The sequence below is a fragment of the Aulonocara sp. 'chitande type north' Nkhata Bay genome, linkage group LG13 (genome assembly GCF_057382095.1).
Source record: "Aulonocara sp. 'chitande type north' Nkhata Bay isolate Kocher_YH1m ecotype deep benthic linkage group LG13, A_spYH_male_GT1.1, whole genome shotgun sequence".
NCBI lineage: Eukaryota > Metazoa > Chordata > Actinopteri > Cichliformes > Cichlidae > Aulonocara > Aulonocara sp. 'chitande type north' Nkhata Bay.
In genome coordinates this window covers 6,284,539-6,310,219 of record NC_141356.1, presented here as the reverse complement: position 1 = coordinate 6,310,219, position 25,681 = coordinate 6,284,539, and the positions used below count along the sequence as shown (strand labels likewise).

Below are 25,681 nucleotides of genomic sequence, written 5' to 3'. Positions count from 1 at the left end.
TCTATCATGATTTTGGTAAAATAATACGTTGTCTACCTTAAAAATTAGGGTTACAAAACCAGTATACCGTATTGTCTTTTACAGATTCCACATTTTTTACACGGTATATTCCTGGCAACCACAGCTGCCGGTATTTTACCGTAAATTTGACAGATTTTTTTTTACAGTGTATGCCACTGTATACCCCCACTCGGCTGCATAAAGTTTTTAAATGGGACTTAAGGAACAATGCTGCACAAATGGGAAAGTATTACAACTGACATGGAAAATCTGAAGTGACAGACTGGACAAGAAACGAAAATCTTTCAGAGTAAAGATGATTAGTGGCTGAGTGGCTCTGATGTGCGAAAGCTGTAATCCCAGAAAACATTTATCAGACGGTGTGAGGAAGGCATTTATTTCGAAAAATGAAATGCCTTCGTTTTTTTCTGCTTCTCTCACTCCTTCCTGTCATCCTTTTTGTCTCAATATGCTTATTAGCAAAATCATTTCCGGCTTCCATGCGTGTACTTCAAGAAAGTCAAAACAACCATCCCGACAACCAACACATGTAAACATATTCACACATCCCAGCCTAATACTGCAAAACAAAAACAGGACAATATCTTCTACACAGTATGAAAAACCTACAACTCTGCTTTCCCAACAAACCAAAAAGAAAGAAATATTATCTTAGAACCAGATATTTGTAGTACAGTATGTAAGTGAAATAACTAGTTAAAATACCAATATAGTTTGGTTAAGTTTTTTTTATTCAATTTACTAGAACAAATAGAAAGACTGGCATTGATGTGGACATATAAGTAAAGCTCAGAATAGCTCATAAAGTTAGTTTTACAATTCAGAAGCCCACTCATTACCACATCAAACTGTAGAATTAGTTTTGAAATTTCCCACACATGAAATAAAAGACATACCATTTTAATTAGTTATCTGCAGAAATAACTAGGAATCAATGCATACTAGCTTTTAGTATTTGTGCTAAGCTAAGCTAAATAAAAGATAGCTTGACTATCCGATAAAAGGATTATCACAAATTGTTAAGGGATGAGTGTGATGGAGGGTTTTACACAACCCACATGCTTTTAGAGTAAACTTAAGGTTGAAAAAAAAGCTTATATTTTTGATTAACTAAGACCAAAAATGTGCTGGAAAAGTAAGCAGTAAAAAGTTTAAGAAGTTACTGTCCATATCGATAAAATCCCTCAACTTAAAGCATGTGTATGTATCCTTCTGTGTTAAATCTGTACCACAGGTATGAAGGCCCCGTGTCATAAACCCTTTGGAAACCCTGTGCCGTAACCTGAGGTGTATACCTTCCTAGAAATATAACTACACATCACCACTGATGCAGCCCACACAGATAATAAACACTGGCAATAGTCTGCCTCTTGTGTAGACTACAGTCATTGGCTCTGCATAGACTAATGCCAAAGTATAAATTAAGCAATTAGCTTATTAAGTAGTCAGTAAGCTTAAGAAGTCCAGGTACAGTAATTTCTCTCTTTTTCCAGTTAGCTTAGCCAAGTGAATACTTAACATTTTATTTAACTTTACCTGATTAGTGACAAATCCACAGTTGTGCACATACAGTACCAGTTGGCGTGGTTTTCAAAAAATCTTACAAAAACATATGGCACATGCTGCTTGAACATATCCTTTATTAGACTGGTTACTTGACAGCTGACAAGCTGTCACTGGGTTTCATTTTCACACTAAAAGCAAACATTTGCATAGAGCTGTGAATTTTGTTTGAAACAAAAAACAAACAGGTGTGAATGAACCACAAAACATATTTAAATAATAGTAAACTAGCAAGAGTCTGACTTGTGTTTAACATATGAACTGCTAATGCAAATAAATTGAAATGTGGAGACCATGCATTAAAATGCAAAATCAGTTCATCAGTTAAATGAGCTATTACTGAAATGAAATCTTTCTACTTTGTGATCTGAATCTACTACAGAGGTGATGCGATCATACAGTAACGTTTCCAAATGAAAACATATTGTACTTTCATGTGAACTTATCTCCACTGCTACTTGTTTAGAAAGAGGAGGAAGTTCAGTGAATGCTGTTAACATTTCCAACATATGACTTTGCTCCAATGGCTTTCTGTGAGCAAGATATGGAAATGAATAAAATGAGTCCTGATTTCATCTTCTGTGTTCCACTGAAGCTCCCCTTTCTGATTGCTTTTCTAAGACACCCTAAATCAGATTTGAACGCTTGACTGAGATGATGACATTCTGGGCTACAAAACAAATGTGTAGGCCTGTGCCTGGCTCTTTGTTTTTGTGCAAGTGTAAATATGTATGGTGGCATTTTGTGAGCAAAAGTACATTTTCAGTTGTCTGAAAAGGACCTATTTTTTGCCTTGTACTGTCATTATGACAGATCTTCTTACATATACAGTAAGAATGTTTGCATGCCTTACTGAACCTTACTCCAGGAATAACATACTCCCCAACATGACTGCGATGATTTTACATGCTTATTCTGTCTGACACAGTGCAAAAACCTCACATTTTCAATCACCCTCTCTCTCCCCATGTCTCTTCTCCAGCCCCACTTAAACGTAAATGAAGCCCTGTGGAACAAAAAGGATGTTGTGTTAAACTTTGGATGGGCTCTCCATTAAAACCTTCTTGGCACAGTCAAGCCTGTCTTCACAGTACAACAGTTACAGAGCATACAACAATGAGGACATGGTGTCTGGAAACTCAATATAAACAGATAATATAGATAAAATATTAGGAGGTATTTTGAAAGACTAAATCCATAGACCAAGTCAAGCTTCTCAGGCTACTTGCACAGGACCTGTATTAAACGGCGGCTGCAGTAATTCACAGATTACTCATCAAACTCTGTGGTGGTTACATTTTGTTTTTACACAGGATAATGAAACGGGAAACTCTTGCTGTCTGTAAACCCAAAGTTTAGTAAATTGTTTATCGATTTAGCAACGGAGATGCGAAGAGACCCGAGTATTCCAGACCTTCTTCTGTGGCGTATTAGAGTGAAAAAAGTAATATACAATTTGCACAGGATAGCGTCCTCATTTCACCCAAAACTCTCTTCTCCCATCCTCCACTTCATCTTGTCCAATACCTCCTCCAGTTTCCATAGGAACCTTTTAATGACTGGGATCACCTGCTCCTGTTGCTCATGCCGTTGTATTTACTTAAAGAATACGTTTTGTACTCATTTCACGCTTCACTTTCATTTTTTGGTTTTAAGGGAGTAGCTTTGTTTGATTTACAATTCAACCTAATTTCTACTTATCTTAGACCCTCTGTGCAGCTCTATCATCATCCACTATATGAAGGCAGTTGTCTTGTGCTCCCTTTATGTTTACCTTCCTCTGATTGGCTACCCATCCTAAGCAGAAGGTCTGAATAGGCGGAGCTGCTGTGCTTGTGACCAAATACCATTTTTTTTCCTGTCTTTCATCGTCAAACAATTTTGTCAATAGTGTCTAAAAATTAGTCGAACCAGGCAGCGCTAGTGTGATCTATAATGAATTAAGTAATTAGTGAATTACAAATTAATAATAATTTTATAATGTTTAATTTAATTTACAGTGTATCAAATGTATAATCTATAGTAGTGAGTAGAATCCCTGCCCTGGTAAATGGTGTCGTTCTTTGCATTTATACTTTAACTTTTTTTTTTTAGGGCAGCACGGTGGCACGGTGGTTAGCACTGTTGACGCACAGCAAGAAGGTCCTGAGTTCAATTCCACCATCAGGCCGGGGTCTTTCTGTGTGGAGTTTGCATGTTCTCCCCGTGTTTGCGTGGGTTCTCTCCAGGTACTCCGGCTTCCTCCCACCGTCCAAAGACATGCAGCTTGTGGGGATAGGTTAATTGGATAATCCAAATTGCCACTAGGTGTAAATGTGAGTGCGAATGGTTGTCTCTCCCTGTGTGTTGGCCCTGCGACAGACTGGCGACCTGTCCAGGGTGTACCCCGCCTCTCGCCCTATGACAGCTGGGATAGGCTCCAGCACCCCCCGCGACCCTGAAAAGGATAAGCGGAAGCGAATGGATGGATGAAATATAGTATTTTTGGATATCATTCCTTATATATATTATGTCAACATAGACAATAAAACAAAGTTCTAATAGTATTAATGTCATTTTGACATTCAGATCAATCTATTTACCTTGAAGGAGAGGTCAGAGGTCAAATGTGACATGATATTTTGAATCTTTGTCCAGTACTTTTCATGTGTTAGCAAGTTATAAGGCTTATTTTTAAAATTTGCCCAGTAAATCTTTAAATAGATCAGGGGAGCCTCGTGGATATAACCCAGATTTCACCAGATTGTTAACATGACCTTGCTCTAAACCCTTATAAAGTTTTATCAGAATCAAGCTATTGTGTTTACAGACAAAAAAAAAACCCTGCTAGTGTGGCGTCAATAATAACCCTATCAGGAATGTTTACACAATAGGTGTCACTGCAGCACACAAACCAAAACAGATCAGTGTGATAGCAGTTCCTCTAAATTAGAGCGTCTCTCTCTCTCTCTATCTCTAGACATGAATAGTGCACAGAGGGGACAGTTACATCACTGTTGAACAAATGCCAAATCTCTGAATGCTGGGAAATACAGAGGGAAATACCCCCACCCCCATACACAAAACCTCCCACCCTTACCTCTCCTTTTCCTCCTCCTTCTCCCTCCCTCCGTCCCCCCCTCCCGACAACTTCGCTGATGATCACTAACATCCCTGGTGAGCTGCTGCACCCAGAAAAAAAAAGAAAAAAACAGAGAGAAAGAAGAGCAGGGAAACCATGGAGCAGCCTGTTTAGTTTTCAGGGAGGGGAAAAAGGTCATTTTCACATAATGAACATATGAAGAAATCACACCACTTAGTGAAAATCAATAGGGCAGAGGCACACAAGCTGCAGAAAGCACTGACCTACATCCTCAGTAATACTGCACTATTGTACAGCAGCTCCCAAAGGACTCATTAAGAACATTTATGCTTGTGCATTGATATTTAACACTTTGTTTACACAATGTTGCTTATGAGACTGCAAAGTTTCAATCTGTCCCACCTCAACTCAGCTATGTAGGAAATATTCCAAAAGAGCATCGTTTGTGAATTTGCGTCAACTGATTTTGTCAATTTTTAAATGCCTAAACGAGTATATGTGTGCAACCATGGTATGCACACACACACACACACACACGGTGGCATATTTCACAGATACTACTCCCACTGTAGCAGCTTCCATCAAATTAGCTCCATGTCTTAAACCACTCGATGCACTACACTATATAATGTGGACTATAAATAATTTACACCTCGTGTTATCGTTGTTTCACCTCATCCAATGTAACTAAGAGCTTTTATTTTTCTTTATTGAGTGAAACTGGCAAGCAGTAAAGTGATGAACCCAGAGGTAAAACCCTACAGTATGTGTGGACATAATCACATTTGGTCTCCTTATCAACTGACGCTGCACAAAAGCTCGTAAACAAATGGTGAAATCCAGCGCGGAAAACAAAGGAGAGAAAAAAAAAGCTACCAAAAAAGAAACAGAGACAGAAATTTAAGGAAAACACTGCAGAATGCAATAAGAGAGGAAAGAGATGCTGGTAATAGCAGAAAGAAATTAAAGTTTATGCGCAACAAAATGGAAAAAGAGCTTTCAGAGAGATCACCATTAGAAACACTTTGCCTTCAGTAATGCATCCACATCAGGTTTTGTGTAAGATTAGCCTGATTAAAAATGGAGAGGATTAAGGAAGATACATCCAAAGTGTCTGCTGTTGCTAGCTACAGGGCTCTGAAATGTTTGATTAATGAAACATGAATCCCAGGCTGATCCCACTGCTGCTGCTAGCATAGCTAACACTGGGAGCTTGGCCTGACACCATTACTCAGCAGGAGTTTGACCCACGTCGCAGAACCACCAGGCCTCATGGGGCCCGTTTCTTTGCTGCTATTCACTGTGAGCAATGTAAATGGCTTCACTTATCGGCCCACCTGCTCTAGCAAATGAGAGGCCATGATGACATGGCACAGCATGAAATGAGAGGGAGCTGATAGATACAAAAAAGAAAAAACAGAAAACAAAAAAACCAAACACTTTTCATAATGTTATGCCCGTTTCAATAAGCAAAACACCCTGTCAGGCTTTGAATGTCTACACTGGCTGCCTGCCTGACACTGCCTAAAGCAGGATAAAGCAGAATTTAGATGAGAAAATAGCCGCAAAACATTTTGGGTTCACCTTCAAAGAGGTCACTTCACTGAGGCTTTGGCATCTCTGCTCACACTGCTGCAACGCTGTGCAACAAATCCAGATGAGGGCTTTAAGCTACGCGCTAAATCCTGTGTATTCAGTCTTTCCCCTCTGATGGGGCATGCAGGTCGAAGCTCACTGACTCAGAAGACATTTATCCAAGGTGAACGACACCAACACGGCCTGCGATGACTAATATCTTGTCCACTGTGCTTAAATAAGCATCGACTGCATCTGGCATGTCAAAGGTCAAAACATCAGTTAAATTTTTTCTTTTTCTTTTTTTTAACAAAAATTTTGCAGGGCTGATGAAGTCAAAGCACTAATTTTCCTCCCTCCCTCCCTCCCTCCCTCCCTCCCTCCCTCCCTCCCACACACACACACACACACACACACACACACACACACACACACACACACGCACACTGTTCTCTCAGCACTCCACTTTAAGATACAGCAAAGGGTGAAGGGTGAAGTTCAGCCCATGCACAGCAGATTGTTTTTGTTGGCCCAAGCTCTGTTATTCACTCATCAGCTATGGAACTAATGTCTGCTTTTTGTAGGTTTTCTACATGAGGGAGACACTCTCAGGTGCCAAGAGAAACATGACCTAAATAGGTTCCACTTGGAGTAGAAAATTACATTATTTGTGTATACTGGGATAAGAGTGGTGCGTAATTGCAAATGGGGCCCTAATCAGAATGGGAGTGTTGGGAAATTCATCGGGATACTGTGCTGGAAAAGAAAGACAAAGTTTTGAGGAGAGGGAGATGGGTTCATGTAGTCTACAGTGATATGGCTGATGAAGCAGAAGGCTGGATGAGACACTGACAGACGTCACCAGTCTGTACACAACCATAATAGAGGGTTTGTTACATAAGGTGTTTGGACCCCCGAATATGCATAATGAGGGCTGAGTGAGCCTAAATCTCACTGTCTCCAGTGAGTTTTCTTTCTCATGACATCAAATGGTGAAAGTTGTACTCAGACTCTTTACTTTAAGCTACTGTTTGCAAAGAATGTTTTGGATTATGGCAGAATGATGTATAACAGCAGGAACAGGAATACAAATAATGTGTAGTTATTATATTTAATAACCATAATCGATCTGATCTTAATCTGAGCTCACAAATCAAAAGTTGGAGATCAAAACTGTAGATTAAATTCAATCAAATTGAAAATAAAATGAAAATATCGGGGACGTGGAAAATAAGATATTGAAATATGATAAATTTGTAAAAAATCAGTACATTCTCTTCACTATTATAAAAAAATAATGATTATACATTATTATTCTTTCTGGACTTAACTGCAGATTAATCAGCTGTAAAGAAATCATTCACATATTTTTAGCTTGAAAAGATATTGCAATATCATTACTCACCTGGCTTGTTTACACATATATAAGAAACAGTGATTTAGATTGTGTCATGTGCCATGTGTACCACTGTGTATAGCACTCCCTCTTTCTTTAACAACAGTATATGAATGTCTGGGACGTGAGGAGAGCAGCTGCTGGACTTCTATATGCTCAACAGTCCCGGATCTTCTTCATCATATTTTTCATATCATAACGCGCCAAATGTTTTCAGCTGGTGAAAACTGCAGACAGGCCCGTTCAGCATTTGGACTCTTCTACTATGGAGCTATACTGAGTTAATAGATTCAGTATGAGGTTTAGCATGGTCTTGCTAAAATATGCAAGGCATCACTTATAAAAAACCTCATCTGGATGGACGCATGTGCTGCTCTAAACCTGTAGAACTGTTCAGCATTGATGGTGCCTTTCCAGATGTGCAAGCCGACAATTTCATAGCTGCTAATTCACCCCTATACCATCAGAGAATGGTATATGGGTGCTCCTTCTCCAGGCTCTTCAAAAACAATTTCAAAATTCTGATTTCTGACCACAGAACAGTTTTCTACTTTGTCTCAGTCCATTTTAAACAAACTTTAGCCCATAGAACACGGTAGTGTTTCTGGATCATGTTCCCATATGGCTTTTTCTTTGCATCACAGAGCTTTAACCTGTATTTGTGGATGGCATGCAAACTGTGATTTCTGTAACTGTTTATGAACCCATGCTGTGATTTCCATAATAGAATAATGCCACTTTTTAATGCTGTGCTGCCTTAAATTGAATTAATGCCATTGAACCGCACTTTTGTGATGTAGTTGTTTTGCAGACTGGTGAATCTCTGCCCATCTTTAATTCTAAGAACATCTGCCTCTCTAAGACCCCCTTTTTATACCCCAACGTATTGTTGATGAGTTTCAAAATGTTCCTCCAGCTGTTACTGTTTAGTGCCATTTACTTTTCCAGCCTGTCGCAATTGGGTTTGTACTTAATACCCAACTGATGCTCCCATCTTTATCAACAAGACAGGACTGAGCTATCGCAGCAGCTGCACTAGTCACCGTACTCAACGTGTAGTTTTTGCTGCGCCGTGTCATGTCTTGCATGTGTAATGCATGTGGGCATCCTTCTTCTTTTAAGTGTATCCCTCACCCTTCACTTCTTGAAGAATTACAACCTACGCTACCTACACAGTTTAGCATTGCAGTACTTCCACTGTCCCCTTTGTTACACTATTAGAAAAAGTTACTGCATATTAGATTATCTGTATGTACATGCAGTTCAGTTGGAAACAAGTGCCTGAGGGTCGATCTTTATTGCAGTTTTCAGTGTTGTAGCAATGCAGAGGCATAGGGACAACTGGATAAAGAGGAGACATTCTGGAGAAAACTCTAAAAAAAGAAAAGTGATGCTGATGCTGAGGTTTATTTTGAGCTGTTATAGCTATCATTTAGAAGCCCACCAAGTCCAGTATGCCTCCAGCATCAGTGTAAATGAATAAAGGGCTGTGATGTTGTCACAATTGGCACAAGTGACAACCGTTGCGGTGACCACAAATGAGGCTTAAGGAACATTTAAGACTGGTGATTAATTTTACTAGTTAATATGCTAGTAGGTAGTTAAATCCATAATGCATTACAATTTTAAGCTGATTATACAGTATTTGGCATGTAAAATCTTAATCTGCAATACAAGCTGCACGAGCTGCCAAATAGTGTTTAGCGGATAAAAAAAAAAAAGTACAATATTTCTTGTTAAATTGTAATTAAGAACATATAAAGCAGGATGATGTCAAACTATTCAGGCTCAAGGACCTCGGAAATGTGCCAGTATTTGGTAGCACTTCCCTGTTACGACTGTAAGCACTGAGAAGAGAGTGACAAAGTATTGTATTGATTGAAACCTTGATTGAAATGAACCTAAAACATTCATCATCACTGAGACACAAAGACACCAATACATCACTAAAAGCACCCACACTACCTTTAATCTAATTATGCCACCACAGGGATCACCGAGAACGATTATTCACCACTGAGTTAATTTTACATAATAAAAGCAAATAAACCCCACTGACTATCAGTGGTATTTGCAGCAGGGGAAACGGTATACCTTCCCAGTAATGGAGCGGAAAAGTAGCTGGTGCTGCTGCTGCCAAACACACCACACAACAAGAGGCATTCTGGCCCCGTTAACACAGGGAAACATATTTCTGTCAGCACTCCATCAATATTTATGTTAGAGAGGCCAAGTAAGAAAAAGGCAGCAGTTAAAGCAATCGGCAGCAATGTGTTCTTGTGTCTGAGCCCTGTTGCCACGGCATTATGTCAAAAACATTAACTGTAACACACAAACAGAGGAGTGCGTGAGCACGCCCATGACACAAAGCAGGCCAGCGCTAAGGCAGCAAAGATGGGAATAGGACCGAGGTTTTAGGCAACGTCTTATATCAAAAAATAAACATTTTTAAAAATGCACAAAAGCCAGTGTTGCTGCTTTAATTTATCACTGCAATTATGATTCAGCATCTGTTCCTCTTAGCGTGTAAACAGCTAGTGCTCGGGGAGCGGCTGGACGGCCAACCTCTAGAGACGGGCCGCGGATTGCTCTGAGGTGTTGGCACCGTGCCAAGCCAATTTTGCCCTGTCCTTTCAGATCCTTATCAAGGGCGGTAATAACAAAAGGTAAATCACAGCCTCTATGAGTGAGTGAGAGAGCGCGTGTGTGTTTCCGCACGCATATTTTACATCTGTTCCCGTGGAAGTGGCTGTGCTGCATGAGTAAACGCATGCATATTCTGACGAAACTCCTCATGCATCAGCATATTTGTATGTGGATTTTGACTGCGTGGGCTTAGTCGGGCTCTGACTGTGTGCATGTGGGTCAGTGCAACAGGGCAGTCAACAGCTAATCAGACATTAGATGCACTCCCCTATCCTTTGTGCACACCTTGTGAGCAGGCAGCAGTCGTGAATGAGGGTTTCTTCCACGTAGATGCCTCGGTCTTCCTGCGTGGTCACGATGTGCCCGTTATGACGCCACAGCAGCTCCACTGATGGGTCCAAGTAGGAAGCGGTGCACTGCAGGGGGAGGCGGTCACCATGGAAAACAAGCTGCCTCCGGGAGGGGATGAGCTGAAACAGGGGCATCTCCAAAGGTCCATCTGGAACACGAAGAAGATTTAAAGCAGAATGGTTATGTTGTAAAGCTTCCTTTAGCTTCTTTGAGACAGGAAAAAAGCCAGAATGGAGATTTTCGGGGAATGGAAGTTCTACAGACTCAGCATCACATATGGATTCAAATCAGGCATCAGGTCTTTCCACATATTCCACCACAAGCACAAGCATTCTTCTCGGGAAAACCAAACACGCATGCTCCTTAAAATATTATAAACACACAGAAACCTTTTGTCAAGGTCACACCCCTCCCCCATCCTTCACACACTGTTGCTGTTGCTCAGCGAAACCAACAGGAGCTGATAAAGTGACAGCCTAGAGTGCTCCCCTGGACTCTCCTTGACACCTAAAATTTTCCACATAGGAAGCTGACAATAGCACCAGCAGCTGGCCAGGTCAACAGGCTTTTTTGCCAAAGATTAAAGGCTACAACTGGGAGGAGATTAGAAGCCATAGGAGTGTTTAGTCTAGTGCCAGAAAATGGACCTGATTTTGGAAAAATGATTGATCTAAGCATACTGTTGAAATATGATATACAACACAGTGTAATGTCTCTAATCATACTGAACCCTTGGAGATCAGTGCTGTCTATTTTGCAGGGCATGGATTGGTGCCTTGACAGCTCAGTGCACTACACTGGGAACTCTCTCAGAGCTTGAAACAATAAAAAATATCTGTGAATAAAAAAAACATCCAGTTAAAAAAATCATGTAAATATAAACATAATGTAATAATTAGAAAATCAAGGTATTTTATTTTTATTCACGTTCCTTGCACATGCTCCAAAGAGCAACATAAGCAGGCACTTTGCCTGCAGTGTGTCTTTTGTAATAAGTTATATATGCTGAAAGCACCAGACACACAATTCAATTTGTGGCTCATAAACCCTTTTTATTGCTCGATGAATTGGTTTGAAAGAGGAAATCAGTGAAAGATCCATGTTGGGTGGTAGCAAAAGGTCTAAGTTCACAAGCTGACATTTCCCTTGAGTAGCCTTGAGTAGCTAGCAATATTACTTATTGTAACATAGAACCCACAGGGCAATCACAGCTATTAACACAAGCAGAGCCTTGACCTCAGCTTTCTACATAAGTAGTTTATAATCATAGGTGTATAATTAAAAGTGACATGCTTTTGAGAGTGACTTTAAAAACTGGTCACTAATATTGCCTCCTCCATGGCAACATCTCAGTGTAATTGCTTGATGACCCTGTTAGATTGTCGAGACTCTATGACAGTAGTGGCAGATGAGGCTTTGCTATCTCCTCTGCATGAAACACAACAGAAACAGCATGGGGGCCATTGACTGTTGACTAGTCTGGTGCTAACACTGTTGAAACAACACTTTGAGGCAAGGATCAGAGTGTGGCTGTTTGCCTTTGGCCACTGGACACTGTCAGAGCAAAATGTAATTGTTGGCTGTGGGTTTGGGAGTGTGTGTAGGACAACCAAAGGAAGTCAGGGACAGGGACAGAGACATAATTATATGTGCAAGAACTAGGGGCATGTGCACTGGAGCCGAGTCTGTGAAATAAAAAAAACAGTATAATGCTTTTGAATTAGCAGTGCCTTAGCACCAGATTATATGTATGCATCTTCTTTTAAATCCTATGTGAAATATACAGTTGTGGCCAAAAGTTTCCATACACTCATCATGTGCATGAATGCAATGGTAATTTGGAGGTTCTAACAATTTCCTTTAACTGGTATTTTTCCAGCAATCATCATCTTTAATGATTAAAAAATAATAATTGGGTGCTCATGTTTGATTTTATTTTGGAATTTCTCTAACCTACACAGGGACACAACTATACATAGAGACTGAAATATACACATACGGTCATCTTAATCTTTTAATAAGTGGTGATGAAGGTGTCAATTAACTTTTCATTCAAGACTACAACTGGAAGATTCTCTTTGCTAGCATGAAATTTACTTGTTTGACAGGACTCATTGGATTCACCAATGGTCGGGAAAATGGGAAAGTCCAAGAACCTTAGTGAAGGAAAATTGTAGATTTACACAAGGTCTCTTGGAGCCATTTCTAAACAACTGCAGATTGTCAATTGCAGGTAAGTACTAGTTATTCAGATATGCCAAGATCTGGAAAATGACTAACTGAAGAGCCAAAAATAAAAATCGAGTTAGTATGATTCTAATCATCTTGAAAGTTTAAATTTGATCTTCAACCCAGGCCAATCTGTAGTGCTGATAGTGTTTCATTATGCGTTTTCTGTTCAGGTGTATTTTCACTGCACTGGCACTTTATTGGGATCATTTTCATGCTATATAATGAAACCATTGCCAATTAGACAATTTTCAGACTATACTGCATGATGCACCAAAATCTGAATGGACTTTTCCTAACTCCATCGGTTTAGACAACATCAACTGGCTAAAATGCAGCCATCACCCAGCTTCCACCATGTTTTACAGATGGCTTTAGACACTCAATATTGGACCGTTCTTCTTGACCTCCTCTCTAAAAAAGATCATGGCGCAGCTTAGTATGGCAAAGTTGCATCTAAACAATACACAAGAATTCTGGAACAATGTTCTTTGGTGCAGTGACACCAAGATGGAAATCTGTGGACATACTGCACAGCTCCACTTTTGGTAAAAACCAAGTCATTGAGCCAATCATGAACTCCTCTGTGTACCAAAGTATTCTAGAGTCAAATGTGATGCCATCTGTCCCATATGGAAAAGATATATATACATTTTATAAAGTTTGTATCTGTATTGTGTGAAACTTGTATGAAAAGCATACAAGAGTGAAAGCAGATATAAGATCCCCTGAAAAATGATATAAATGAAACTTGTATGTTTTGGATACTTACTAAAACAATATATGAAAGTAATGAGAAAGTGGCCACTTTCATGAGTAAATCATATAAGCCTTATATGATTCACTATATGAAGTAGGCCACATCTTATGCAAGTCTTTTATGTTTTTACTATTTCTTTTCCATACGTCTGACAGCTAAAGCTTAACTGAAGCTGGCTCACTCAACAGGACAAAGATCCTGAGCACGGCAGTAGGTCTACAACAGAATGGCTCAAAAACAAAAGGGTCAATGTCTTGCTATGGTAAGGTCCAGACCTCAAATTCAACGCGATTGACATGCTGTAGTGGGATTTTACACTAGATTTTAATGTAGAAGTCACTTAAAATGTGAATGTCCAAGTCAAAGAGAGTGAGCGAGACAACAGAAGATTTAGCCGTTTTGTGTCAGTAGGAGTTGTGTCCTGGTTCAAGTCATTCAGAGCTCTTGCTGCTGCATCATTCAAATGCAAATTCAATTCATCAATTTAAGAAATCATCCATCCATCCATTTTCTTAACTGCTTATCCAATTCATGGTCGCGGAGGGGCCTGGAGCTTATCTCAACTGTCAGTCCATAAGAGGAGCGGTACACCCTGGACAGGCCACCAGTCCATAACAGGGCTATTTGAGCAATCGTTTTAATTTAGCAATTTTTAAAGTATAGACCAACCTCCATATCCCCCATTTGTTATGGATCATTGCCCCCCTAGAGGATTTATTTTCTTTATTGCTACATTTATGTGTGCTACATCCAGTGTGTGAATGTGTGCGTGAATGGGTGGATGACTGGATATGTAAAGCGCTTTGGGGTCCTTAGGGACTAGTAAAGCGCTATATAAATACAGGCCATTTACCATTTACCATTTACTGTATTCATGCACAACTGAATTGGATTCAAATCCACATTAAAAATAAAACAAAATAAAACACGCAGATATTCTCAAACACGTACTGTCTGTTTGTATAGTCACTTCATTATCCCTTTCTCAAAGCAACTGGTTTTAAAAGAGGTGCATGACTGAACTTCAAAGACTTGTATGACAGACTATCTTGAGGTATATTTCATGATATTTTTGCATCATTAAATTATTGGAGTCACACCACAGGCTAAGAGAAGTAGTGCTGCACGTGAAACTCAGTAATGACATGATACCCGTGCAGTTGCACTACTGTGTCATCATGCAATAAAAACCGCTAAAGAAAGCAGGGTCTTGTTGGGCAGTGTATAACATGCTGTGTTAGTTTTGCACTTTATGTCTGGGCTGTTGTGCTCCTCCTACCAGGGTTAAAGAACCAGGAGTCCATCAAACAGACAGCCCTGACCCCAACACAGGAAGCACCTGATCTCCTAAGGAAGCCGCGTGCACTCTTCCGTTCCCCCTCATTTGCAGGCAGCACCCGACCTGTATCACCGGAGGGATGAGAGCTTGTTGCTGGAATGTATGGTATAAACATCTGCAAACCATCAGGCAGGAGCCGTTGGAGAGAGAAACAAATTTGTCCTCAGTGACAAATTTTCATAAAAACAATGAGGGGATAATCTCATTTTAAGCATACTTTTGATTCCATGTTTGAATTTTATTATATTCCAGGTCATCATCATTCTTGATAGCAAGAATGTGGTATCAGGTGCTGAGAGATAGTCAGGTACTTGGATGTACATTGCTGGAAAACATTCCTTTGCAAACTGTAGCCATATGAAAACAGCAATCATCAAATGACATTTAAAATATGACTCTCAGAGCACTACACAAGTTAATGGATAAGGTACTGTAAGATAGAGTTGTACTGTGGACAAGTGTATGGAGCCAAGCATGCCTGAGAGCAGGACTTTATCATTGTAATTCCATGATGGATGCTTTAGGGCCTAAAAGCAGTGCCTCCTGTCTTGCCACTGGATTCCACTCATGGCTCTTTGTCCACTGACTATGCAGAATTACTCTGTAATTGGTTTGGCTTGTTCTACGTAAATGAAAAACACATACAGTTAGGATTACATAGAATTTCTCCAGAATGTCTGCATTGCAGTGTCTGGATGCAACTGCAAAAATGCAAAGAGAGATATGTATTCTGCACATGGGCTACATTAGTTTTTTTTTCCTTCTGCAAACTATTTGACATCGTGCATACAGTGCATCCCAATGTAATGCCCCTTTGCATTATATATACACATACACACACAGACATACACCAGCACTAAACAATGATTTTTCTCATTCCAGTGCAATATCCCCTGTGCGAGCCAGATGTAAGGAGAAGAGGAGGATGATTCTATCACATATGAGATACAATTCCCCTGTGGACAGCAGCACGGAGCAGGGAGATAGAGGAATGGAGGGAAGACAGAGGGAGGCAGGGGGAGGTTGCCTGTCTGTAACCAGTCTTTCAGGAAAGAAAAAGAAAGCAAAGACTCGTGGATTTTTCTTCGCTGTTGCTAACAGCTTCCAGTCAGTAAAGAGAGCATTTTTATCTGCTTAAAGAACTCACTTTGATGCCCCCACTGCTGATAGACAACATATCTGTCCTAATCTTTTAGCCTTTAAACTCATATTTGGTCTTTAAAAGTCCACCGTGCATGCCAAAATGACTTTTCCACAAATTTAGCAAGCTCCCCAGACAAAATCTCCAACAGCATGCAGTGCAATCAGTTTTCTCTGTGTAGACATTTTTGCACTTTGCAGTTCCAGTTACACTATAGCCTTCAACCACTGGCTTCTACAGAGTGAATAGCAGGTTTTTCTGAAGGTCCTTTGGCATCAGCGTGTGAGTCAGGGAAAACAATAGAGCATTTATGATTATCTGAGGAAAAGAGAAACGAGCAAATCTTGGAGCTCCTTCCTCCTTTTAGGGATACCGACGCCGGATTTACAGATGAACGAGCGTTGCCTAACAGGCCAAAGACCACACAAAAACACCTTTATGAGACAATCTTTGCCTGCAATTTTCTGTCAAGCAAATTTGCACTAAATCACTGGCTCATGTTAAGCTTGTCAAACAGTTCACAGTAGGTGGAGAGATAACAGCGGAGGGGGAAACCTATCATCCAAATAGCTCTACTTAATCATGTTTTCATGGGTAAAACACTTGAAAATGCAGCTTTCATGACATTAGAGGTTCTTGTTATGAGAAGTCACCAAAAGCAAACCTGAAAATGTAAAGCTGTCAGACAGCCAAATTAAAAATATGATGACGATGTTAGTTTTTTTTCTCATTATCAGAATAAGCTGAAATTCTTATAAGACTGCCCTTATTATCTGAAAATCAACTAATTCTTATATATTGATATTTATTTATTCATTCAGTCATCACAGACTACACAGAATGTGCAATACAATTAATATAGGAACCACTGAACATGTGTATAGATGCCTGGCCTATGTTCTTATCATTAAAGCTACTTTCCAAGTAGAAAATGAAATAACAGCAACAAGAAACAGACAGCAGCAACAATATTATCACAAGGAACCCACCAAAATATATTTTAGCATTCTTTTAAAGACCAAAACCATTTTTATGTTGATGTCAACATCATTCCACAGTTTAACCCCAACAACTGAAATATGTCTTTGTTTAGTCTTTCGCTTTGCTTTTTTCCCTCAAGTCGTATTTACTCTTCTGTAGTGAAAAGTAACTTTATACAAAGTTTGAGAGTAACTTTTTTCTTCAGATTTTGCTTTAAACATCGTTTAAAGTAAACCAAATTATTACATTTCATAATATGGGACTTTCGAAACAGTGGCTCAGTGACCTACATTGCTTTTTCTTTGTAACATATGCATCGTTTATGAAGACCCAATAAGACTAAAAGTGGACCTCAAATCAGAATAGCAGAGTGCAATCTGGATTGTAGAGGGTAAAGAAAATGTTACCTTTATTTGTGTAGCATTATTTAAGCAAACTTGTTTCACTTCAGTGTCTCCACATCTGTTTTGTTGCCCTTTCTGGTCTTTGTTTCACAGTGTGTGCAGGCAGACGTGGAAACGAGCGGGCAGGGGAGACCAGCAACACAGCAGTAGTCTGTCATCATGGCGATGGGCTCAACAGCATAGCATGGCCACTCAGAGTATTTACAATGCTTGAGTGAACGTTTGTAACTGCTTTGATTGCAGTGTACAGAACATTTCTGGTTGTAAATTTGAAGGTAGGAGGAGGTTTCTTTGGTGCTCCAGCGCCACATCCAAGTGCCCTTTGTTATGTGGTACAATGCACTTTTGTTCATTTGCAAATACTAAAAAGATATGATAACTCTCGTCCATAAAAAACTGAGCTATATGCTGTCACTGCTTTGTCTTTATAATTATCAACAATGAAATTGTGTCCCGCTGACAAAAATAATACGTTTCACACATTTTCTCCCTGTAAACATCTGTCAGACAGTCAATTACAAAACTCAGAGACCTGCTGGCTTTCATTCTGGCCTGAGACTGAAAAACTCATTTACGCCTGGGATGACAGGTGGACTCAATTAATTAAGAAATTAACAAAAGTGCTAATTAAATTGAACATTATTTGGGGACTGTTGGATATCATTTTGCGGGGACAAATTCAGTGCTACAACTAATGTGGGAAACTGCTGACTCACAGTTTTATTTGCGTTAAATAAAATATTGCTGCACTCTCCAGTTACTTGGAAAATGAAGTACACTTAGAATTTATATAATATTTTGCTTCACTTTCTTAAGTTATGAAAAAATATGCAAAATTTTGAGTCACGTAGTACAACAATTTGACAATGTCAAGTGTTTGAATGAAACATCATAATCATACAGCCATAATTTGCAGTGTTATGTCACTTCGGCCATAAAACTTAACTTCACTGCAGATTCTTTGTCTCAGCATCTGTGTTCAATCTGCTAAAATATGCGTAAAGCTAGTAATAAAATAAATGTATGTGTGTTTAAATATAAATACCTTATTATTACTCTAAAGTGGTTCTATATTAATTTCTATTTTCATAACTTTATTCTTGGACTCAATAATAGTAGCTCCTTAAAAGTTCAAACTAATTCTTTTTTACCCTTTACTGCGCCGTAGTGTCCCATTAGCCTGTCCTCTGTCAGAAACAAGGCATTTAGATCTTTATTTCTTTTTTTTTTATATCTTTGTGGGGTTTTTTTTTAGTTCCTCTCACTGTAAAGTTGTAAATGTTTTAAGTCAACTTTTAGCCAAAGCTGTGTACATGAGATGGCCATATTAAGGACAAGCCATCATTTTTATCATAGATATCCAAGAGTAGAAAAAAAACTATACGAATTGGGGCAGAGTGAGGTGCTGCAAACAGAAATGACCACAAACCACATGGCGTTAATGTCTCAGCAGTTTTGAGCGTGTGACAATTCTGAGGTTCCAGCCACACAGGCCTAGAGACTGGTCAATGACCATCTGGGATCTGCCAGTACCAAGGGAAAAATGTCCATTCCCCAACTGGTTGGTGAGTGGTTTCTGGATGTTGACAGAAAAGATTGCTAAAAATAAAGTTCTAGCGAGTTGTTAGTGACCTCCAGTCTCCACTCAATCACAGATTAGCAAAAAATCTGTATTCCCAACCAGTTAAAAAAATACTTCCTTGTGGTTGCTTCGGTTCTGACAATCACAGGCTAACTTGTCTACAAACACTCGCTAGCTATTCTTGTGAAACTGTGAAAAGTGCAACACAAACTGGAAACATTGTGCCTAGTGGGGCAAACTTTCTCCATTTCCAACTTGCACCATACTTTCTCAGGTTTTACTACATCTTAGCCAGTAGTTTGTGAGTGTTTGCAGTCAAGTTGGCATCTTTCATGCAAACTACAGTCAACCACCACAAGCTGCCAGCAAATAAAACATTCACAGCGGGGATTTTGGTTTAGCATTCTCTTTGCAATCAGTTTCACCTAGTGACTTCCAGCAACCTCCAGGGACCACTGCAACCAGTCAGATAATGGCCAAATTTCCCTTGCAACCAGTTGTTGTCCATCCTTTCATCCATCCATCCATCTCTTCCACTTATCCTTATAAGGGTCATGAGAGGCTGAAGCCTATACCAGCTACCAGTGGCTGTATCATGTCAAATACATCATGAAAGAAACTGCGCAGTCTGTAGTCTGAGGTTTTGGCTCACGGGGATTACTTGTAAATACAATTATCTCATTATGTGAAACTTTGGCCATGTTTAACATGACCTATATAAATAACAGGTTAGTGTTTAGTGTCATTTTATTTTGCAAGCTAAAAGCTTTCAACAGTCAAGTTCTTTTGTTCTAAATAGCCCCAACATTTAAACCAGTTTTAGGAGACAGTAAATGCCAGCCACCACCATTAGCTAAATCCTTACCACATTTGAGCTGTGGTTCGCGTAGGTTGCGAAACTCCAGGCCGTGGAGGTGGGTAGGGAAAACGCAGACCGTGTCATTGCCAATCTTTACGGAGTTGCTTTTAGCCCAGATGAGCAGCCACTTCAGCTGACAGTCACAGAACAAAGTCTCAGCGCTGAAGTGCCTGGTGAGAATACAGCATACTGTTACAACCCATGCGCCTGTATTTGGACTTTATTCATTTAACACGTATTTGATGTCATAACAGGAAAAACTGGTCTAGTTGCTGAGTGCATGTATTATGGTCACTCATTGGCAAGACTTCCAACCTACTGTGTGTGCTGCATAGCTATTATTAATGTCATTTTCTTCCTATGACAAGCCAAAATAACTGCAGTGAAAACAGCCAATAACTGACTTTTACCACTGCATCCATGCTCTAAACTACAACAAACAAGTGAAACGTAGAAAACTGAATGGATCAGGCCATTATACTGTACACTTGTATGTTTCTCTTACAGTACTCTGAGAGCAGCTAGGTGTGTGAAGAGTCCCATGGTCAGAGTGGAGAAGATGTTCCCAGATAAATTCCTGTTTGTGGGAAAAACACACAGAGAGAAACAGATCACTCCTCACATACAAAAAGGCTTTACTACTGGGGTTTTTTTCATACATTACTGAAGCCATATCAAACATATCCTCTACAGATTTGGTGAATACAAAGCATAAAGAGATGCAAGACATGTTTCCAATTTTAGGGGATTACTCACAATTTCGAGAGGTTACCCAGATCGAGAAACATTTCAGGGGAAAGGCAGCCAATCCTGTTGTTGGACAGATCCCTATATGAACAAAAAGGCAAAGAGAAAAATGCTTCTGTTCATATGGTGAATTTTGCTGATATTATTGTGCAGAACGAGTTGGAACAAGAGCTAACTGGAAAACAATATGTCTGTTTTCATGGCTGCTTGAACAGAGAAGTTAAACAGCTGTAAAGCCTATTCAACTTCCTGGAATATTTGTCCTGACCTTTTACTCGTCGCATAACCATTTTTGGCACACAGAGCACGAAATGCACAAACATGTGCAAACGCATTGGGCTTCCATGTGCGAGTGGCTGAGCGCTGTCGCGTCCGTGGCTCCGTGCCCTCACACTCTGTAATTAAAGAGCTGCTTTGCTGGAGCAGCTGTGGGAAAATAAGCAGAGCACTCGAATAATCACCAGTTGGGGAGCACTTAAATTAGCACTCCGCTGCACTCCGAGCCTTGCGCACACGCGCCCCGAATCAGCGCGGCTAACTCACTGTTTGCATCCCTGCCAGCCCAGATCCCACTAACTATCAGGCTGCAATCATGTCACTCACTCCCTAAGCCTATATGTAGAAAGGATGAGGGTAATCATTGAGAGAATTACCCAAAGAGAAGAAATCAACGAAAACCACAAACAAAGGAAAGCTAACCTTTAAAACTGCATTTGCTTTTTGAATATTTGCCTTCCAATTAAGTCTGTAAAACATTTGAAATGTTGCTGTAACTTTAACAGAAGCATAACTTTAATCGAAAATTGGAAAGAAGAATTCATTTGATGTAAGCATAGTGTCATTTTTAACTTAGTAAGGCAGTAACATTCAAAGTTTTTAAAATTGCTATGTAATTTTTATACACAGAACATTTACTTGCAGGCAATAAAATACACCCTGGTGACTATATATAGTCTTACTTACAGGCATTGTAAAAAGAAAATACTCCTTCTGACTAAGTACGCTCCATGATTCAGTAGCTTCAGTAGCAGTAACCACTTTTAGCAGCAACAATATGAAGTCATTCTGTTTGACTTTCAGTCTCTCACACTGTTGTGGAGGGAATTTTGGCCCACTCTTCATTAACAATGTTGCTTCAGTTTGCAGGCCATGATTTATGCATGCTTTCTTAAGGTCATGACACTGCGCGTCAAGGTTGAGGATGTATGGGTTCTGACCGGGCCATTGCAAAACCTTGAATCTTTGCTTTTTCAGCCATTCTGGTGTAGATTTGCTGGTGTGCAGTGCTTTAGCTGTCATGTAGATGACCTCACATTTGACTCCAGAAAACGTTGGTATTCAGAGGAATTTGTGGTCGACTCAAAGACTGTAAGGTGCCCGCCGAGGTCCTGTGGCTGCAAAACAAGCCCAAATCATCACCCCTCCACTACTGTGCTTGACATTTGGTATGTGGTGCTTGTGTTGATATGTACATTTGGTAAGTGGTACTGTGGTATCGCGGTTTGTGGCCAAAAATCTCCACTTTGGTCTTATCTGGCCAAACGACATTGTTCCAGAAGTCTTGTGGTTTGTTCAGATGCAACTTTGCAAACCTAAGTCGTGTTGTTATGTTCTTTTTTAAAGAGAAGACGCTACCTCATGCCAGCCCTTCCAAACAAGTCAGACTTGTTCAGTCCTTTTGAATGAATGAGTTTTAGCATATAGCATGCTAACTGAGGTAGAGTCTCAGATGTACTTGGAAATGGCCTGACGGGCAGTAACAACTGCTTCTTTCAGATCATTACTGATGTCCTTTCTCCTTGGCATTGTGTTAACACACCTTCAGCACACTGCATTTATACAGGTGCTCACACTTGCTGGTATGGAAGCAGTAAGGGTGTTATGTCATGTGTTGTTGATGATCTGAGGTTGCATTTTTCAGACCTGGTAAGGTCCTAAAACCAGACAGTGGCAGTTAGCATGCCAGCAGAGTGCCGGGGCTCACAAGCTCAGTCAATCCCGTAATCCTCATCCTCATCTCAAGGGGTTGCAGTAGTCCAATTGAGAGTGTTCCAATGGCAGATACTGTTAGCAAACTGTAACTACACTATCCTGTGAAGCTGACTGCTTTCGGAGTCAGTTTGCTAACTTGCAGCTATTCTGTTCTTCCCATAACTCTGTGTCCTGAGTTAGCTTTGCTCAGGCACAGAAGGTTTGTGAATGTCTAAAACTGTACTGCAGGCCTTTTGCCTAAGTTAAACACTTCAGTCCACTCTTCAACTCTGTACTTTAAAACACTCTTTCTCGTTGTCTCTAAAGCCAAAGGACTCTCCCCGCGTCCCCTGGAGAAGGCTATTACAAGGCTTCATCATACTTACAGTCTCCTCAGTGCTAGCAGACCACGGAAAGCCCCAGGCTCCACTGTACTTATCAAATTATTCTTCAGGTCCCTGGAGAAAAGAGACACAGAAAAAGAGTCAGATAGGAGTCTATCTCTCTATCTATCTATGGATGTTTAGGGATTATTTCTGAGATTCAATTTGCTTGGTTTAAAGAAATCTGACCATATAGGCCAGCACCATCCTGCAAAACATGTTTCTTTCACAATGTGCACACAGCAGAGTCCAGTTCACCTTATAATAGCGTGCTTGCAGTTTGAACTGAAGCAAAGAATTGTGTTTTTTAAGCTTTCAAGAAGAACTAAACAGCCAAGGAATTTAAAATGGGAAAAAAAACCAAAATTAAATATTTGCGCTATTTGTAAATTTCTATTAGATTTACTATTTTACATTGACATCTAATTGAGACAGTATTTGTGGGTTAACTAGCACCTGTTAGCTGGATGACACAGACAATTTCCTGCATGCTGGAGACCCAGACCACATCCAGCCAAGAGACAAAAACACACATGTTGCGGTTACAGCCAAGGACTTCTAATCCACCCCCTCTGCCTACCCCAAAACCTCGGACAATGCTAAAATTGGATTCCAGAAAAATCTCCTCTCCGGTTTTCTCAGATGGCCAAAGAAAACTTCCTGAAATTGTGTCCCTGGTTTCCTTTGACTCTGAACTGTATGTCCAGTGTGATGAGAATGAGATGAAGGGTAGTGCCTTTTTCCAAATGTGAGCAACAACAAAGCTCAACTAAAACTTTAGCAAATTATCTGTCAGGTCAACTCAGGGTCAGCCAGAAGAAACAAAATAAAACCAAAAGGACACAATAATCATCCCAAAGTGAAAATAGAATTAACGCTTCAGCTCTTCTATTTGATATATGGGACAGTTTTTGAGCAAAAAGCTCAGAATGGATTTGCAAGATTTATAGGAGCCATTCAATAATGCAGATTTCCCCTTAGAGGTTGAAGGCGTTGATGGCTATATCCCTACTGTTGGTGGACTTCAAAGAAAACCTTTGGTTGTGGCTGTTTTACAGTAACTGGTGTTAATTCAGTTGATTTAAAGCATTAGTTAGTCATACTGATACAAGTCATCATTAGCAGCAGAAAAATGAGTCTCGTTTAGGGTTAATGATCTGTGTCTTGTTGTTTGGTCCATGCTAAAAAACACTCCCACACACAAACCACACACACACACGCCTGGTCTGTACTCTTAAGACTTTGTAACAAGCTCTCCAAGCGGACTTTCATCCAAACTATGTGTTATATGCAAAAATATATGCTCTTCATCATATATGAGTGATCATGTCACATGTCATCATCTGAGCATGCCAGTTTTGTATGCCTCTTACTCACTAATGAGACTTTGTATGGACATCCTCCAGGATTTGTTATTCACACAGGAAGGGGCTACCACGCTCTAGGAAGAATACTGAAGTTCCTTTCCTGACTGACTAACCTCCTAGTCCAACAGGGTCAGCCAACGGCTAGCTCTCATCTCCGCTCTCATCCAAAGTTATCTTTGATTATGTATGATAGTCTACAAAAGAGCTGGTGCAGGCCTGAGGTCAAAAGGTCATCCACTGCGCCTGTAGCACCTCCTTTTATCCCGAACAGTCGTGTAGCTCACTGCTCTACTGCCTCTGAATTTGCTGAACGTTCAAAATGTTCCACCTTATCGACTGAGTGCCCTACCACACTGCTGTGTGTGTGAGTCTACACACAGTAAATGTGTTGCTTTGCAAGTGTTATTGGAAAATGTCAAATCCCACAAAGCACCTCACAAAGCAGGTTTGGAGTGGAGGAAGATTTCATGAGAGAAACCCCTTATAATGGTAAATGGCCTGCATTTGTATAGCGCTTTTCTAGTCCATAGGACCCCAAAGCGCTTTACACTACATTCAGTCATTCACCCATATTCACACACTGGCGATAGCAAGCTACATTGTAGCCACAGCTGCCCTGGGGCGCGCTGACAGAGGCGAGGCTGCACAGTACGCCACCGGGCCCTCTGACCACCACCAGTAGGCAAACACGGGGTTAGTATCTTGCCCAAGGATATTTGGCATGCAGCCAGGATGCAGCCTGGGATCGAACCACCGACCTTCTGATTAGTGGCTGACCTGCTCTGCCACCTGAGCTACAGCCACCCAATAATCCCAACACTGATTAAATATACATAGTATCATATACCATCTTACCACAATAAATACTCTTATGCCACTGGATCGAATCTCACTGTAAAAACTGCATATTTCAGAGAGATATTTCTAATTCATAGTGTTAAACACAAAAATGCTCTTTAAATCATGCTTATATCAATTATATACTTCTGAGGGTAATCTTATTGCATTTGGATTCAGCTTGACAGCATTATGACTTTTCAAGTGTCTAATTTTCTAGTCCAGTGGTGCACTTTGGTCTTCTTATGGTATTGTCACTAAAACTAAATACAACATTACCACCTGCATAGTTTCTTAATTAACCTGGCATGGGTCAGTCATCACTTGATGATGTGGACTAGGTAAAAGTTTTGCCTGTTCTCACCAGCTACCTAACTGGCTAATAGGTGCAAAATATTCCTGCTGTTATTTTAATGACCCATCAACTTACTGAATGAAATTACACTT

At 40.1% G+C, this 25,681-nt stretch overlaps 1 protein-coding gene across 1 annotated transcript in view; it reads right to left on the bottom strand.

Annotated features, from left to right (window-relative positions):
* Nucleotides 1–25,681, bottom strand: part of adgra1b (adhesion G protein-coupled receptor A1b) — a 194,554-nt gene that overhangs the window by 128,930 nt on the left and 39,943 nt on the right. Inside the window, exons 3-7 of the mRNA XM_086258391.1 lie at nucleotides 23,034–23,105; nucleotides 20,686–20,757; nucleotides 20,435–20,506; nucleotides 19,936–20,099; nucleotides 10,569–10,782 (exon numbers count right to left, since the gene is read on the bottom strand). Of these exons, the coding sequence (XP_086114517.1) occupies nucleotides 10,569–10,782; nucleotides 19,936–20,099; nucleotides 20,435–20,506; nucleotides 20,686–20,757; nucleotides 23,034–23,105 (594 nt within the window). The remainder of the gene's footprint in view (nucleotides 1–10,568; nucleotides 10,783–19,935; nucleotides 20,100–20,434; nucleotides 20,507–20,685; nucleotides 20,758–23,033; nucleotides 23,106–25,681) is intronic.